Source organism: Xenopus laevis, chromosome 4S (genome assembly GCF_017654675.1).
Source record: "Xenopus laevis strain J_2021 chromosome 4S, Xenopus_laevis_v10.1, whole genome shotgun sequence".
Classification (NCBI taxonomy): Eukaryota; Metazoa; Chordata; class Amphibia; order Anura; family Pipidae; genus Xenopus; species Xenopus laevis.
This window is the reverse complement of record NC_054378.1, coordinates 123,191,342-123,208,366: the sequence shown is the minus strand read 5'-3', so window position 1 is coordinate 123,208,366 and position 17,025 is coordinate 123,191,342. Positions and strand designations below refer to the sequence as shown.

The following is a 17,025-nucleotide window of genomic DNA, read 5'->3' as shown; positions in this document are numbered from 1 at the left end:
GTGTGATGGCCCTGAGTCATCTATAGCAATCTATTTATGTGCTAAGCATGCTGGGAGATAAAAATGATTTGCCTGGGGGTCACTAAAGGTGGACATAACTGTGCTGACTCAAGCTTATTGGCCCCTCTACTTTCTGGTTAGAAAATCCCACCTAAAGTGACTCTCTCCAATGGGTCTGCTTGAGACCCGCAGCCCAAAGGACCCAAGCACATGGGTAACCAAATAGGGGAAAGATCTGCTTGTTTGGTGATTATGACAAATGAGAGGGTATTTCTCAGTTTTATTCTGAGTTCTAACCCAGGAACCAGTCTGGTCTCCCCGTGTAGAAGAATAGACACCCAAGACATCGCCATAAACCACCGTATGAATCACGTACCGCACACAAAGCTCCGAGGGGGGACGCTGAAAATACTGGTGTTGTTCAAAGAGCCGGGGTGGGTGCACGTGGCTTGGACCTTTGTCTGGAGCCTGCGACTTGTGAGCCACTGAGGGAGCCACTTGAGATGGCAATCACACAGAAAGTTGCTGCTACTGATGTATCTGCGGGACAAATAGAGATATTTAGATATTGTATTGTCTCATATTAACACCAATAACATCAGATAGGAGGGGCCCCAGCTCCTATGAAAGTGTTACTGCTTCTGTTTCTGGCTTTGTTTCTGCCTTGCGAGACCCCATTGTTACATTCTCCTTATCCCCTCCCCCCATATTTCTTCTAAACTATAGATAGAAGGGACCATGAACTAGAAACACATTTACAGTGGCCCCTTCGTTAGAAAAAACACCATAAACACAGGTGAATCAGCCCAAACCATCCATTAAAGGAGAAGGAAAGGTTAAAACAAGGCTGAGCTTTATCAGAAAGGCCTATGTAAATACAGCAGTAAACCCTCAAAGTAATGCTGCTCTGAGTCCTCTGGCAAAATAAACACCACATTTCTTTCCTTCTATTGTGTACTCATGGGCTTCCGTATCAGACTTCCTGTTTTCAGCTTAAACCTCCAGGGCAGGGCTTGAGCATGCTCAGTTTGCTCCTCTCTCCCTCTTCCCCCTCCCTCCTCTGCTGAAATCTGAGCCTAGAGCTATTAGTGAGCAGGGAGAGACTCAGGCAGGATGTGATATCACACCAAGCTAATATGGCAGCTGCTATCCTAAACAAACAGAGAGAACTTCTAAAGCTGTTTACTCAGGTAAATATAGTGTTATAATTTGCACTATTGTGTCTAATCTATTGGCAATAAACTATCTTTGTAGCTTTTATTCTCCTTTAATACTCACATTTCCTTGAGGTTCTTCAATTCCCCAAATGCCTCACTGTGCACAGACCTGATGGCATTTTCCCCAAGGTTTCTGGAAAAAAAAAATCACAAAACGTTAAAACACCCCATGGGCATTATATCCTCATACAGATGCTACATCAGGACACTGCACTGACTTCATGCTGTAAGTGGGGGCCCGAGGGAGCCATCAAAAATAAAACAAAATGGAATTCCTCCCTGTGAAATGAGAATTGTTGTTTTTGCTCATGCACAAGCCCATCCCTTCTGATATTTCTCCATCTGGAACCCATGGCAGCTCTAACATTCCTCAATGCTCTGTCAGTATTAAGCTCCGGGCAAACAGTCCTCCATCCTGCAACTAATATGCCCACCGGGCTCACTGCTGAACATTTATTATGCCACAACACAGGAAGCAGCATGGCAGCTTTACACATAATAATAATAATCACAACTATAATAATAATAAGCACAAATATGTTCATAAACTTGTTTGTGCGAAAAAAAACCTAATATACAAAAATAGGGAATACTGTACCCCCTACTGTAAATAATGACCATATAAAGGCACAAGGCTGCAGGCTGAGATATACAGGGAACTCCGAGTATCACTCATGTATTATAAGTGATAATGTACCCCCTACTGTAAATGATAAGGATATTAGAGTCACTGAGGGGTTGTTCTGTGACCATATAAAGACACAAGGCTGCAGGCTGAGTTATACAGGGAACTCTGAGTATCACTCATGTATTATAAGGGATAATGTACCCCCTACTGTAAATGATAAGGATATTAGAAGTCACTGAGGGGTTGTTCTGTGACCATATAAAGGCACAAGGCTGCAGTCTGAGTTATACAGGGAACTCTGAGTATCACTCATGTATTATAAGGGATAATGTACCCCCTGCTGTAAATGATAAGGATATTAGAAGTCACTGAGGGGTTGTTCTGTGACCATATAAAGGCAAAAGGCTGCAGGCTGAGTTATACAGGGAACTCTGAGTATCACTCATGTATTATAAGGGATAATGTCCCCCCCACTGTAAATGATAAGGATATTAGAAGTCACTGAGGGGTTCTGTGACCATATAAAGGCACAAGGCTGCAGGCTGAGTTATACAGGGAACTCTGAGTATCACTCATGTATTATAAGGGATATTGTACCCCCTACTGTAAATGATAAGGATATTAGAAGTCACTGAGGGGTTGTTCTGTGACCATATAAAGGCACAAGGCTGCAGGCTGAGTTATACAGGGAACTCTGAGTATCACTTATGTATTATAAGGGATAATGTACCCCCTACTGTAAATGATAAGGATATTAGAAGTCACTGAGGGGTGCTGTGACCATATAAAGGCACAAGGCTGCAGGCTGAGTTATACAGGGAACTCAGAGTATCACTTATGTATTACAAAGGATAATGTACCTCCTACTGTAAATGATAAATGGTATAGAGGCTATGGTGGAAATAAGAAAGGATATTTTTCCCACTAGAAGTTCCTCTGGTAGCCCAAAAGGCACGTCCAACTTTTTGACCTCTCAGCCGACCCTTATAAAGTGCATTCAAGGGAACCCTAGCATTAGTAAGAGCCTTTGCCTGCCTGTTATTCCAGGGTTTCCCATTGGCTCGAGTCCATAGACACAGCTGTTGAGCAACATCAACCCAATAGAAACTCCCCCTGTCCTGCATCTGCATTGGTTGGGGCGGACATTGCCCTTCACACTCCTTCAACCATAAAGATCCAGAAAGACTGATTTTATCTATATTATGAGGAGACTTCTCGTATCGTCACTGTATTACAACCTTATAACATGGGTTTTTCATGGCTTTGAGATAGAACCTAATAAACAGAGTATTTTTCCGCTTAAATATACAGAAAAGGCAAAAACCCATCAAATAGAACTTATTCTCATACTATGAACTGTGCCTGCTTCTAACCATATGTTCTGTAACTTTTGTCCGGACCCAAAAAAAAAGGGGCCAAAGTTGAAAGTGGCTTCTAAGGAGAGGGAAGCAGCTGCCTCCACAAATGGCTGAGCGTCTCGGCTTACAAAGCGGCTATTAAATCGCTCTCAGACCTTCTCAAACGGCTCATTTTGGCAGCTCTCAGGCCCCCACAAGGCACGCCGGGATACTCACAGGTGCTCCAAGCTCTCCATCCCTGAGAACGCTCTCTTGGCCACCGATTTGATCTTGTTTCCAAACAGAGTTCTGTAGTTTCCAAACACGGAGAGTCGATAAACAAAAGGGGGGGGGGGAGAGAAGAAAAGGAGAAGAATGAGTTTGGCAGAAGGGCGAGCGTGTCCGGTGTAGCGCTGGGGAAATGAGAACTACACAGATTAGATCCCTTTCTTCTCCTGAAAATAATCCCTTTATCTTTAATGCAATTTAGCAGCGATGACAGGGGGAAATTGCACGTATCCCATGGCAGAAGAAAAGCAGCGATTCAGCCGACTTGTTAGAAAATAGGTCTACGAGAACGTTACAACACAAGCTGCACAATAGGGTGGGTCTCATGACAATGTCCTGTCTGTATTGCTGGCTTTCCTCTCACCTAATGCAGCCCAACCAGACTCACTCACAAACACACTTGTACTCATGCAAATATCCCCCCGAGCCACCATCAATATTTCTTCAAGCCCGGCATGTATATGGGTGGCCCTGTTACAGCCCATATATACTCACATGCGTACTCTGTGAACTTCCAGACAGCGATGAGGATTAAAAACAGCTTTATTTCATTGACATATTCCCTGACGCGTTTCGTGTCGATGAAATAAAGCGGTTTTTAATCCTCATTGCTGTCTGGAAGTCCGTAGAGTGCACGTTCATTTCGGAAGAATGGTTTGTTACCCCTTGCTACAGGTTCGGATCGCTGCACCCGCACCACTGACTTGGAGCGGTGAGTGACCCAAAAGAATGAGAAGTTGTAAATAGTTGTTTAAAGGGATACTGTCATGGGCAAAAAATGTTTTTTTCAAAATGCATCAGTTAATAGTGCTGCTCCAGCAGAATTCTGCACTGAAATCCATTTCTCAAAAGAACAAACAGATTTTTTTTTATATTCAATTTTGAAATCTGACATGGGGCTAGACATACTGTCAGTTTCCCAGGTGCCCCAGTCATGTGACTTGTGCTCTGATAAACTTCGGTCGCTCTTTCCTGCTGTACTGCAAGTTGGAATTATATCACCTCCAGCAGCCTAACAACAGAACAATGGGAAGGTAACCAGATAGCAGCTCCCTAACACAAGATAACAGCTGCCTGGTAGATCTAAGAACAACACTCAATAGTAAAATCCAGGTCCCACTGAGACACATTCAGTTACATTGAGTAGGAGAAACAACAGCCTGCCAGAAAGCATTTCTCTCCTAAAGTGCTGGCTCTTTCTGAAAGCACATGACCAGGCAAAATGACCTGAGATGCACCTACACACCAATATTACAACTAAAAAAAATACACTTGTTGGTTCAGAACTGAAATTTTATATTGTAGAGTGAATTATTTGCAGTGTAAACAGTGTCAATTAGAAATAAAAAAGACATCATAAAAATCATGACAGAATCCCTTTAGACAAATGTTTTTCAAGCGAGAGTTTTGGGACATGAACACCCGAAACTTTGGAATGATTGGGGGAGCGTATATAAATATTACGGGCACAGGAAAATTAACCACATGAATTTGAACTATAGAAATTAAGAACTTAATATCTGGGTTTGAACATCCCTCTACTCTACAGTGCTACGCAATATGTTGGCGCTATATAAATACATGTTAATAATAATAATAAATACTCACATGGACAACAATCCCCTAAAATGAAGATCCTGATCTATGTTACCCCCTTCTTATTTCTACTCTTCCCTTTTGATTCCTAATCATTTACTTACTTCTTCCTCTTCTCCCCTCCCTCCTTCTGCAAAGGTATGGAATCCTTTCTACAGAAATCCATTATCCAGAAAGCTCTGAATTATGGGCAAGGTCATCTTCCACAGAGTCCATTATATAGTGAATAAAGTACCCCCTCTTGTAAAATATAAGGATATTATTAGTTACCGAGGAGTTTCATGACCATATAAAAACACGAGGCCGAAGGCCGAGTGTTTTTATACAGGTCATGGAACTCCGAGGTAACTTCTAATATCCTCATATTTTACAACTGGGGGTACTTTATTTATTATAATACACAAATTTTAGTGAGTCGTGTGACAGAAATGACATCACCACTCACCGTTTATAACTGATGACATCACTACTCACCGTTTATAAGGATATAATTTACAGGATATTCATGGCTTTTGTGTATTATAATGAAATAATGTAAAGTTTACAAAAATTTCCTTTTTCTCTTTAATAAGAAAAAGCTTTTACTTAATCCCAACTAAGGGAGCTATAGTCCCATTCTTGTTGTGTATATATGTTAATCCCAACTAAGATAAAATTCATCTTTGCTGGAGGTAAAACAATCTAATTGAGTTTGCTTAATATTTAAATTGGCTGAAATGAAAGTTAAGGTATGGAGATCCAAATTACGGAAAGACCCCTTCTCCAGAGAACACCAGTTCTCTAGCATTCTGGATAACAGAGCCCATACCTGTACCAAAGTAGCTCTTCTCTACCTTTCTATCTTTTGGATGTTGCCATTCTAACTTTTGTCTACCCTTTGCTCTCATTCTTCTTTGTTTCTCCCTACCCCTTTCTTCTATCCCTAAAACAAATTTCTCTGCTTCCTTTACCCTATTCGATGATCCCAATTACTCTGCCCTAATGCTGTCATATCACTTTTTTAATACAGTCTTGCCCACTATATCTTTACAGCTCTTTTCAATTCCCTTCCACACTTTCTTTTTTGCATTTTGATCACCAGCTCCATTCTTTTTTATGCTTTTTATCCATTTCTCTTCCTGTAGGTTGTTCTACTGTGCATTGCACCGGGGGGTTCCCTCACACAAGGCAGCCAAAAGATTGGACATTGGAACAATAGTGGGTTTGGGGGAGAGTCATAGTTTCCATCCCCCACACTTTAAGACTCAGCCAATCTCTATGTAGCTCCCCCGTTTGCCAGCCTTCTAACAGCACCATGTGACTGTGCCTCCTTAAAAAGAGCAAAATGGTTGGGCACTTCAGTTTGCGAAACCAGTTTTCCAATTGTTGACAGGTTGGGGCAGATATTTGTGGAATCCAATCAGATTGTAGCCTGCCTGCCAGGACTTGAGTGAGGAAAGTGAGAAGGGCAGTGCCTCTTACACAATTGATATGAATTAGATCAGTTTATACCAGTCTGGGACTCTGCTCAACTGTTATGGCACCTAAATATCTGTTCCTACAAGGGGCATACAATGAGTTATACGACTCAACTACTCTTTCTATACAATTTGCCTTCTCTACAGAAATAATGTTGCTTCTCTCAACAAGAAGAGCTTGGAGCTCAGAGCTGGAGTTATGATTAAATGAAATGTGCATCCCATGTGTGCTAAGCCTTTCTTCTAACAGCGCCTTCTCCAGAAGCCCTTTAATGCCTTACATATGCCGGGGGCCCACCGGTTTCTGTTAAAAGCCCACTAACATGCGCTCACTATCTTTTATTTAGTAGGTTAATGTCTAAATCTTCTAGTGCCTGACTTCAAAGACGGGCGTAATTTTACTACCTAGAAAAGGATTCCCTTCTTACACAATTCCATAAAAAGAGTTGAGAATCTAATTTCTACTTCTGTCCCAAACATCAGACAGTTCAGGCTGACTGGTTGAGTGGAACCATTTGGTTCCACTCAAAGAAAACAGTCAGTCACATCAATGGCCTCGATTCTGGCTCCAAGCCAAGAGGATAATACAGAATGCACTTCTGTATAGTATTTATAATTCTAATACATGGCAAGTTCAGCAACACCAGGCTTATCCATGCTCTGGGTAGCTTATTTGATATTCCATACATTTAAATAACTCCTATTAAACGGTTAAACATGAATGGCTAAGAGTATGGGGACATTTGCTCGTCCATCATCTCATTCCAAAGGGTGTTAATATGAGTTGCCCCTGCTGCTTAAACAACATTTGACCTCTACTCTTCTAGGAAGGTTCCCACTAGATGTTGGATCATTGTTGGTGGAATTTGCTTCCATTCAGCTACAAGAACATTAGTGAGGTTGGGCACTGATGTTGGGGACCAGGCTCATCCCACAGGGGTTCACTTGGATTGAGGCCAGGGCTCAGTCAAGATCTTCCACACCCACCTCAGAAACCCATTCTGTACTGACCTTGGATAATTATTGTATCGATAACAGGATTGAGCCTTCTATCAATTTTTTCCCATAAAGCACACAATCACTGTTGATGTAATGGTATAATGGGTGTAGATTAATGGAGAGCAAAAGCCGCCCAGATTCACTCCAACGATCCCTGCAATAACAGTTATGCTCACAATTGAACCTATCTTTGTACCTGCTTTAAAAATTACTTGTGCAGCACTGGAAGGCTCCATCTTGTTCAACTTCAGCTCCTCGTCTGGGCAAACTCATCAGCAGGAACATGCATAGCTTAAGCTAATTTGGAACTTGCTTCAACTGCATGTGCTCCATGTTGGCAGTCACACAGAAGAGGCATTCGATGGTGCAAGTAAGCACTTTTAAAGCAGGTACATAGATATGTGTATACTTGTGAGAGTAATGGGTGGTGAGGGGCTACTGGAGAGGGTCTGGGAGGAGGGTTTCAATCTCCTTTAAATTGCAAAGTCCAATAATTAGAAAGGGTGTCCACATATTTTTGTTCATATAGTGTATTATGCCAAGGAGATCAGGGAGACCACAAGCAGTCTGAGATCCAACCTGGCCAGATCCAAAATTAGCAGCTGTTGACCCATTACTGGTAAAACCCATTTTAGTTAAACCCACATTCATGTTTCAGATATAATCCTAACCCAACAACGCTTTTATCTTCCTCCAACACAAACATTCACAACTAGTCCTTTCAAACTCTTTAACATAGGTCCTTCAAGTCTCCACCAATCAAAGTTTTTGTTAGATTCAAACGCAGGTTATTCTGAAAAGCTTGCAAAGGCTTTTCCTCCATCTTTGACGATTGAGGTGGCCTCTAAGAAAAGACACAAGTGGGATTTGACATACTCATTTGCAAAATGGGAATTTGGGGGAGGCGGGGGGAAAGGGGGGGAAGAAGAAGACACAGAAAGTTTGCGAGCTGGCATACTCACAGCTTGTTCAGACTTTCAAGGCCTATAAAAGCCCCATTTGTGTCCTCTATTGTGCCCGAGATCTCGTTATGGTCCAGCTCCCTGCGGAATAAACAAAAGAGAGGCTAACAATCACTTTCACAGTTCCTGGACCTCCTTTTCACAATGAAGGAATGAGGAGGGGGGGAGAATGTTTTGGGAAGAGATTAGAAAGAGGTTTCTTTTCTAAAGTGCAGAAAACATTAGTCAGCCGTGGAATAAATCATCTTGCACCCCACATCCCTTTCAGACTCTCTAAGCACAATGCCCAAAGCTCAGAAATGTGTTTGTTCTTTTTTAAGGAAATTCTGAATTTGGACCTTTTTGGATGTTTTTTTAATAAATTAAGCCAGGTCAAGGCTAATTTTAAGAAGAAGATATTCAAATTCTAGTCCTACGGCTGCTGCTAATACTTACTACTACTTTAGCACTACTCCGACAGCTTCCAGCAGTTAAGGCAATGGCTTACTTGGCTACTTTTAAACACTTTTAGTAACCCAAAAATGGGCTTCAAAGTGGCCAGAGCAGCTCACAATTGCTTATATATAAGACACCTGACACGAGCACTTGTGAGGTGACATATATACAAGGATATGAAGAGGAACCCTCAAAAAAAGTTGTTTCTAAGCTTGACAACCCATGACATGAGAACGTGTTTGAATACTTACATTAAACAGTTACTTAACACTGATAACTTTCACCCCTTTAATAAACCCAGTTTCCTCCCTGCTGACCTTTATTACAAACCTGTGCCCCAGGAGTCAATGCTTTGCTTGGAAGGTGGGCTAAACTTGCGATAGGCCGAATGGGACATTGTTTACATCTGTCTTAAGCCTATCAGTAGTCGGCTCCACCTCCACAATCCTGACGTTAACTTCTGAGGCATCGGGTAAAGGAAAGGCAACAGGGGTCCTTTGGTAGTTTTGTGTTGACAAAAAGGTCTCCATGTTGTGGTCAGGCAGTAATGTCATTTGGGCATGGGGTGATGATGCAAAAGGGGGTGGAAATTGGCGGAGGAAAAGGTGGATGGAGCAGGGAAATGGGCAAGGTGTGGAAATGGGTGGGTTGAGTGGGAGAATAGGTGGCTGGAGCAGAGAAATGGGCTTCTGCTTAAAAGTGAGTGATTATGGAGAAGGTCAAGGAAGGGAGGGATTTATAGGTGGGGTTGCCACCCTTACAAATATACTGGTTAATATATCGCCAGTAACTTATTAATAACGGCGTTAGTAACCCTATCTGGGGGAAAGCAGAAAGGCAAATTTCAGCTGTATGTCTCTCACAAAACATCTTAATAAAGTTATAGGGAAACGGTCCTGAGAAATGTAGAACATGTCACTATCAATTTTACTATCACTATGGCAGCACGTTGTTAGGATACTCTGTGTGTTATTACCCTTCATGTTTAGTAACAGCCAAAGAGCCAAAAGCGGAATATCCTTGATATAACATCATATTGCTGTTATGGAACATTCTTGAAAATGAAAAATACACCTGGGAATTTCCATGGGGTGGGGGGGGGGGGTGGGGGGTGCATTGGCAACGCTTTAACGCCTCTTTAAGAGATTTCCGTCTATAGACAACAATTTTGTCAAAAAAGCAGAAATGTTACAAAGAAGCAGTTTCTATACTCAGTCCCTTATGCCTTTCACTGCTATTCGTCCGTCCAACGGAAACTAAGAGTGGTTTTGTTGAACAGACAATAAAGGAATTTTATTTTTGCTCCTATTGTCTGATCTATTCAGCACTTTTGTCTTCCATCCAATCTCCTATTCTTTCTGGCTGGCTGAATGTGAATGTTTAACTGCCTTGTTCGTGTAGGACTTGTGAGGTCCTTCCATTCTGACCTTGGTTTGAATAGCCGAGTAATTCAGCAGTTTAGCACCGAGAGAAGGCGGCGGAACAATGGGCTGTAATTAAAACATGCCGGGGTCCCTTACACTCGTGCATGAGCCCCTCTCCCTCCTTCCTTATTACATTAGTGCTCTCCCCTATTTATCCCCTTGGAAGAAGAGCCCAGATTTAATGGGAATGGAGGAAAGATTATATTCTCGGTAACAATTCTACGGTTATAAAAAGGGTATCAGCAAAAAGCATTGAGAAAGGCCACAATACACACAATAAAAAGTGATACAATTCTCTTAAATAGGAGAATTGTATCACTTTTTATAAGTCACTGTAAATTGTTTAGTAAAATAAAGGTGAATTTACCTTATACAAAGTGGCAGCTTTATTATGTGATGTTAAAATGATGGAATAATTTGCTGTGTAAAAAAACGGCATAAAAATGGCATAATTTTTTTACGCACTACAATGGCCTAAGGCAGTGTAAAATAACGGATGGGTAAGGTATTCATTCAGGTTGTGGTCGGGCAGTGATGTCATTCGGGCATGGCATGATGATGCAACAGGGTGTGGAAACGGGTGGAGGAATAGGTGGATGGTGCAGGGAAATGGGCAGTGATGTCATTTAGGGCGGGGAGATGATGTAACAGGGTGTGGAAATGGGTGGATGGAGCAGGAAAACAGGCAGGGAGGAGGCAGTGATGTCATTCAGGAAGGGTGATGATGGAACAAGATGGAAAAAGATGGGTAAATGGGTGGGTTGGGTGGGAGAATGCGTGGGTGGAGCAGGGAAATGGGCAGGGTGGAGGCAGTGATGTTAGTCGGGTGATGATGTAACAGGGTGTGGAAATGGGTGGTTTGGGTGGGAGAATGTGTGGATGGAGCAGGGAAATAGGCAGTGTGGAGGCAGTGATGTCATTCGGACGGGGTGATGATGGAACAAGATGGGAAAATGGGTGGGTTGGGTGGTCGAATGCATGGATGGAGCAGGGAAATGGGCAGAGTGGAGGCACTGATGATTGTCTGGTCGGGTGATGATGTAACAAGGTAACATAGTAACATAGTAAGTAAGGTTGAAAAAAAGACACATGTCCATCGAGTTCAAACTTTTTTTAACTACCCATCTGCCAGTTGATCCAGAGGAAGGCAAAAACCCCATCTGAAGCCTCTCCAATTTGCCTTAGAGGGGGAAAAATTCCTTCCTGACTCCAAAATGGCAATGGGACCAGTCCCTGGATCAACTTGGACCATGAGCTATTTCCCATGTGGAAATGGGTGGGAGAATGGGTGAATGGAGCAGGAAAACAGGCAGGGAGGAGGCAGGGATGTAATTCGGGGGGCGGGGTGATGATGAAACAGGGTGTGGAAATGGGTGGGTTGGGTGGTAGAATGGGTGGATGGAGCAGGGAAATGGGCAGGGTGGAGGCAGGCTTGTGCTTAAAAGGGCATAAATAACATCTGCAAATCTGGTGTTCACATGGCGTAAAATAAAAAACACCTTGATAAAATTGTCCTTTATTTTATACAGCTTATTTACACTGGTTTTTTTTTGGGGGGGGGCAAATTTTGTTTTACACAGCATAATAAACAGGACCCCAAATTTTACAATAATTACAAACAAATTAAAACCAATTAAACAAAAATACTGATGGATTTTTCCAATTCATCTAATAAACTAATTGTTAAAAGTTCTTTTTTTTTCCCCTAATAAAATCATGGCAAATTGTATTCCCAATAGCCAAAAACCAAAGTATTTGGGGGCCGTTTTCGAACAACAATCATAGGGCCACAAGCTGTCCCACAACAGGACGCCAATATTTAAATAATAATAAAACATACAAATAATATATATATATATTTTAAATAATCTAATGAACTAATTGTGTAAATGATGTCAAATCATAATCCTACTAGCCAGAAACAAACTGAACGGTACAATAATAGGACTTAATTATTTATATATAATAATAATATAATAATTTATGAATAATAGATTACATTTAAAAAAAAATCAATTACATTAAAAATAATTTAAGAAACAAATAGATGTTGTCATTGTTTCAAGGATTGGTTTTTTTTCTTTTCTACTAGCTGGGAACATAAAGGGAATGAGAGATGTAGTTTGACAACATCCACAGAGCCATAGTTTAAGCAGTGACAAGACTCAAACGAAGCAAGACAGGCCTTCCCATAATAGGATCTCAATAAAGAATCATTTAAATAATAAAAAATGAAAATATGAAATAAATTAAAAATTCAATTCATATCAAGGGAACTTTTAAACTAAATCTAATCTAATTAACCAATTGTTGTTTCCCCAAAACAATATTCATATTGCTACAGGTTAAGCAGTGATAAAATTGAACCCAATAGGACAGGATGCACTAGCCTACAACTCCCAGAATCCTCTGCAGACCACATATGCATCAATCTTTCTTCTGTTGCCTATTATGCAAGGTGTTTTAATGTACATTTATCATAAAAAATATACTTACAGGATCCGCAGGCTTTTCAGACCTTTAAACGCCCCCTCTGCTATATGGCTGATCGAGTTATGGCTGAGGCGCAGCACGTCTAGTGCTCCCAAATCTGCGAGGCTTCCCTCGTCCAGTCGGGTCAGATTGTTGTGAGACAAGACCCTGCCAATAGAACCCATACAGTCAATTGAGGGATGAAAGAACCAACTTTAAGGCAATGGCAAAAAGACCCCAATAATATTATGGGGCAGATTTATTAAGGGTCGAAGTGAAAATTCTAATTCAAATTTTTACATTTTTATTTTTTGGTCAAAACTCTCAAATTCGAATTGTGAATTATCCAAACTCGATTTGAGTTTTAATTCGAATTCAAATTTCAAGATTTATCATATTTTGGCCCTTTAAGAACTCGAATTAGACTATTCGCCACCTTAAAGGGGTTGTTCACCTTTAAATTAACTTTTAGTATGATGTAGAGAGTGAAATTCTGAGACAATCTGCAATCAGCATTTATTTTTTATTATTTGTGGTTTTTAAGTTATTTAGCTTTTTATTCAGCAGCTCTCCAGTTTGCCATTTCAGCAATCCAGTTGCTGGGATCCAAATTCCCCTAGCAACCATGCATTGATTTAAATAAGAGAATGGAATATGAATAGGAGAGGCCTGTATAGAAAAATGAGTAATAAAAAGTAGCAATAGCAATACATTTGTAGCCTTACAGAGCATTTGTTTTTAGATGGGGTCAGTGACCCCCAATTGAAAGATAGAATTAGCCCTTCTAACACATACTAAAAGATACCTTGAAGATGAACCACCCCTTTAAACCCACCGAATTACTGTATAACTCAATGGGAGAGGTCCAAGGATCAATTTGGTGATATTTGCAGCCTTCCTGACATTCAAGCTTTTTTTTGCGGAGAAAAAAAACTCGAATCGAGTTTTTTTAAATTCTATTAGAGTTTTTTCTAATTCAAATCGAATTTGATTCTAGTTTTCGGGTCGATTAAATTCGTCCAAGCTGAGAAAATTAGATTTTATTAATAAATTTTGAATTTCGAGTTTATTAGAGTTTTAAAAAACTCAAATGAATTTGAAGGTGGACCCTTGATAAATGTGCCTCTAGAAGTCTAGCCTTATGTTTATTCTGCGTTCTGGTTGCTAAGGCCCTTGGTCCTAGAAACAAGGCATAATGTTTCATTTTAGTTTAAAGGCAATCAAGATGAAAAACAATCTGAACAAAGAATACAAAGTGTAAACGTGGCCGGATTGCTTCCACGTGGGTTTAATAAAAAACACCCAGATTCTGTTTCTATGCTGTACTTTTTATGAATGACCTGCCATTCCAAGGAGCAGCAAAACAATTGCGTTCAGACAAGACAAACGACCTGCCCGAAAAACATTACATTCTTTACTTTGTTTTTTCTCTCGCTAAAGTGTATCCCCCCCCACCCAAAATAAATTGGCACGGCCCCAAAATCCTGTCTGCACTTCTGATTAAAGAATTTAGCTCTGAAATAAACAGAGTTGGAAGAAAGTAACATTAAACCTGGTTTTGATAAAAAAAAAAGTGAATTTTTTACTTTGATAAAATGCAGAGAAACATCTGCCTGCGGCGGCGGCGATAGGAATATCATCTTTCTGACCTTATTTTCCAATAATCCTGATAGTGGGAGAAGCAAAAACACAGCTACTAGGGATGCCTGGGAGTCTTATAATTGTACAGATGGGGACTTACTCTCTTGGGAGGAGGAAGAAACAATAAAAATCATCCCCATTCAAATTAACATTTTGTCTAGGGAAGCACCGAATCCACTTTTTTGGATTCAGCCGAATCCCTGAATCCTGAAAGATTTGGCTGAATACAGATCTGAATCGGACCCTAATTTGCATATGCAAATTAGGGACAGGAAATTAAAAAGTTGGAAAAAATATTTTTTACTTCCTTGTTTTGTGACGGTCACGTGCTTTCCCTTCCCGCCCCCTACTTTGCATAAGCAAATAGGATTTGGTACAGCCAGGCTCCGAATCCTGCTGAAAAAGGCCAAACCTTGGCCGAATCCCAAACCGAATCCTGGATTGGTGCATCCCTAATTTTGTCCCACTCCCGCAGAGCAAGAATATACTACACTCCACTCCTCCAATTAAGGATGTGCCGAACCCACTATTTTGGATTAAGCCCCCGAACTAACGAATCCTTCGCGAAAGATTCGTCTGAATCTTTGCATATGCAAATTAGGGGTGGGAAAGGGAAAACATTTTTACCTTGTTTTGTGACAAAAAGTCACGTGATTTCCCTCCCCTTCGAATTCAATTTGGCTGGGCAGAAAGATTCAGCCAAATACGAACCCTGCTGAAAAAGGCCGAATCCTGGCGAAATCCTGAACCGAATCCTGGATTTGGTGCATCCCTACCTCCAATCAACTCTACTGTTTTAACCTTTAGAGCTTTAAAAAAAAGTCCTACACGTAATAACAGTCTCATGAACACAATGTGCCATGTTCCGTTAAAAGGTGCCGTCCCTTTGGCTCATGTATTAGAATTTTGTATTGGCTTGTCCAACAAATATTTGGGTGCAATTGCTCAGTGTGTTGATGTGGTTCTCTCCCAAAAGTCTCCATATGCCAACAGTATGATCCAGTGTTTGACCCTGGCTCCAAACTATCAGGTCAGCCTGCTTTGGCAAATTTAGCAAAGATCTGCTCATTTTGTGAAGGCGCCTAACTGGTGAATCTTCGCCAAAAGTAGACAATCTTGTTTAGGGCCGCCATCAGGGGGTACAAGTATACCGGGCCCGGGCCTAAAGGGAGGCCTGGCTGTGCTGCAGTTTTTAAAATAGCCGGGCCCTGCTTGGCAGCGCCGAAAAAGTGCCGCCTCTTCGATGTCCTGAACCGCTGAAAAGCCGAAGTCCCGAAAAGAGCTGTTAAGCCAAGGTCATGGAAAGAGATAAACTGCCGAAGTCCCGAAGCCGCGAAAAGACCCAAAGTCACTGAAAGAGCCAAACTTGAAGTCCTGAAGCCACAAGTTCAGTTCTACTGAACACCAATGTGTGTTTTTTAATATTCTACAGGCCCCTGCCGCCAATGTTTTTTTTTTTTTTAAATATTCTCTGGGGCCCCAATTTTTTTTAACTTGTAAGAGGGGCCCTGGTACCAAATTTTTTTTTCCAACTTATGGGAGGCCCTGACCACCAATAATTTTTAAAAAACACTTTTTATGGGGGGCCCTGGCGCTACAGTTTTTTTTTTAAATTATAGGGGGGCCCTGACCATCAATGGCAGTTTACCGTTTTTAGCGCTGATGTCTGTGTGGTCTTTTAACTGTGGTGTGGGCAGGATCTTGGGTGGGGCTTAAGGGGCTGGGGTGAGCAGGCCCCAAAAATGTTGTTTTACGGGGCCCCGTGAATACTAATGGCAGCCCTGATCTTGCTGTATATTGCCAGTCTAAACTGTACCAGTTTTCTGCTCCATCATCATCATTTATTGATATAGCGCCGACAATATACGCAGTGCTTATTTCATTCCTGTGATGGAGCCCGTAAGCTTCTCTGCAGCACAGCATGGAACAGCACATAAGGGGTACAAACTCAATGATTACATTTAATTAGTTGTTTTTTTACGGAGACCAGTCGGGCAAACTCACAGCTCTTGCAGTTTTTGGCAGAAGCTCCAGCCGGCAGAACTAATTGTGGATATTGAGTTGTTACTCAGGTGAAGCTGCTCCAGGGACAGGAGTCCGTACAGAGATCCGCTGTTCACTTCCGTCAGGCTGTTATTTTCCAGATGCCTGGAGAGAATATTTAACCATTAGAAAAAAAAAAGCACATTCATAACTTGGCCTTTAGCATCTGTAAATACATCCATCAAAGGAATATTCCCCGAGTGTGTCACTGTTTGCCTGACTTCTGGCCGGCTATGGAAGTTCAGCCTGAGGATTGTGAACCTACACGGTGACCTGGGAGATGTTCACAGCGAGGGAGAGTTTTATTGCGAGTGGAAACAGGCCGACTGACACAGCTTTACAGTTATTAATGTAAACGAGCCGGACACAGAACAAGGAAACGTCTGGGGATTTATATTGTAGCCGCTTAAAGCCAAGGGACTTCATTTCAGCAAAGAAAAATGGCGCCTGTTTTATAAGCAATTCTACTAACATTGGCATGAAAGCTGTTTTTATAAGATATATACAGGTATGGAATCCGTTATCT

The 17,025-nt window shown here is 41.4% G+C and overlaps 1 protein-coding gene across 3 annotated transcripts in view; it reads right to left on the bottom strand.

Moving 5' to 3' along the window:
* Window positions 1-17,025, bottom strand: part of lrig1.S (leucine-rich repeats and immunoglobulin like domains 1 S homeolog) — an 85,700-nt gene that overhangs the window by 11,357 nt on the left and 57,318 nt on the right. For all 3 annotated transcript variants that reach the window (XM_018261491.2, XM_041561775.1, XM_041561776.1), the window contains exons 7-12: window positions 16,461-16,604; window positions 12,840-12,983; window positions 8,485-8,565; window positions 3,420-3,491; window positions 1,279-1,350; window positions 377-540 (exon numbers count right to left, since the gene is read on the bottom strand). In XM_018261491.2, the coding sequence (XP_018116980.1) occupies window positions 377-540; window positions 1,279-1,350; window positions 3,420-3,491; window positions 8,485-8,565; window positions 12,840-12,983; window positions 16,461-16,604 (677 nt within the window). The remainder of the gene's footprint in view (window positions 1-376; window positions 541-1,278; window positions 1,351-3,419; window positions 3,492-8,484; window positions 8,566-12,839; window positions 12,984-16,460; window positions 16,605-17,025) is intronic.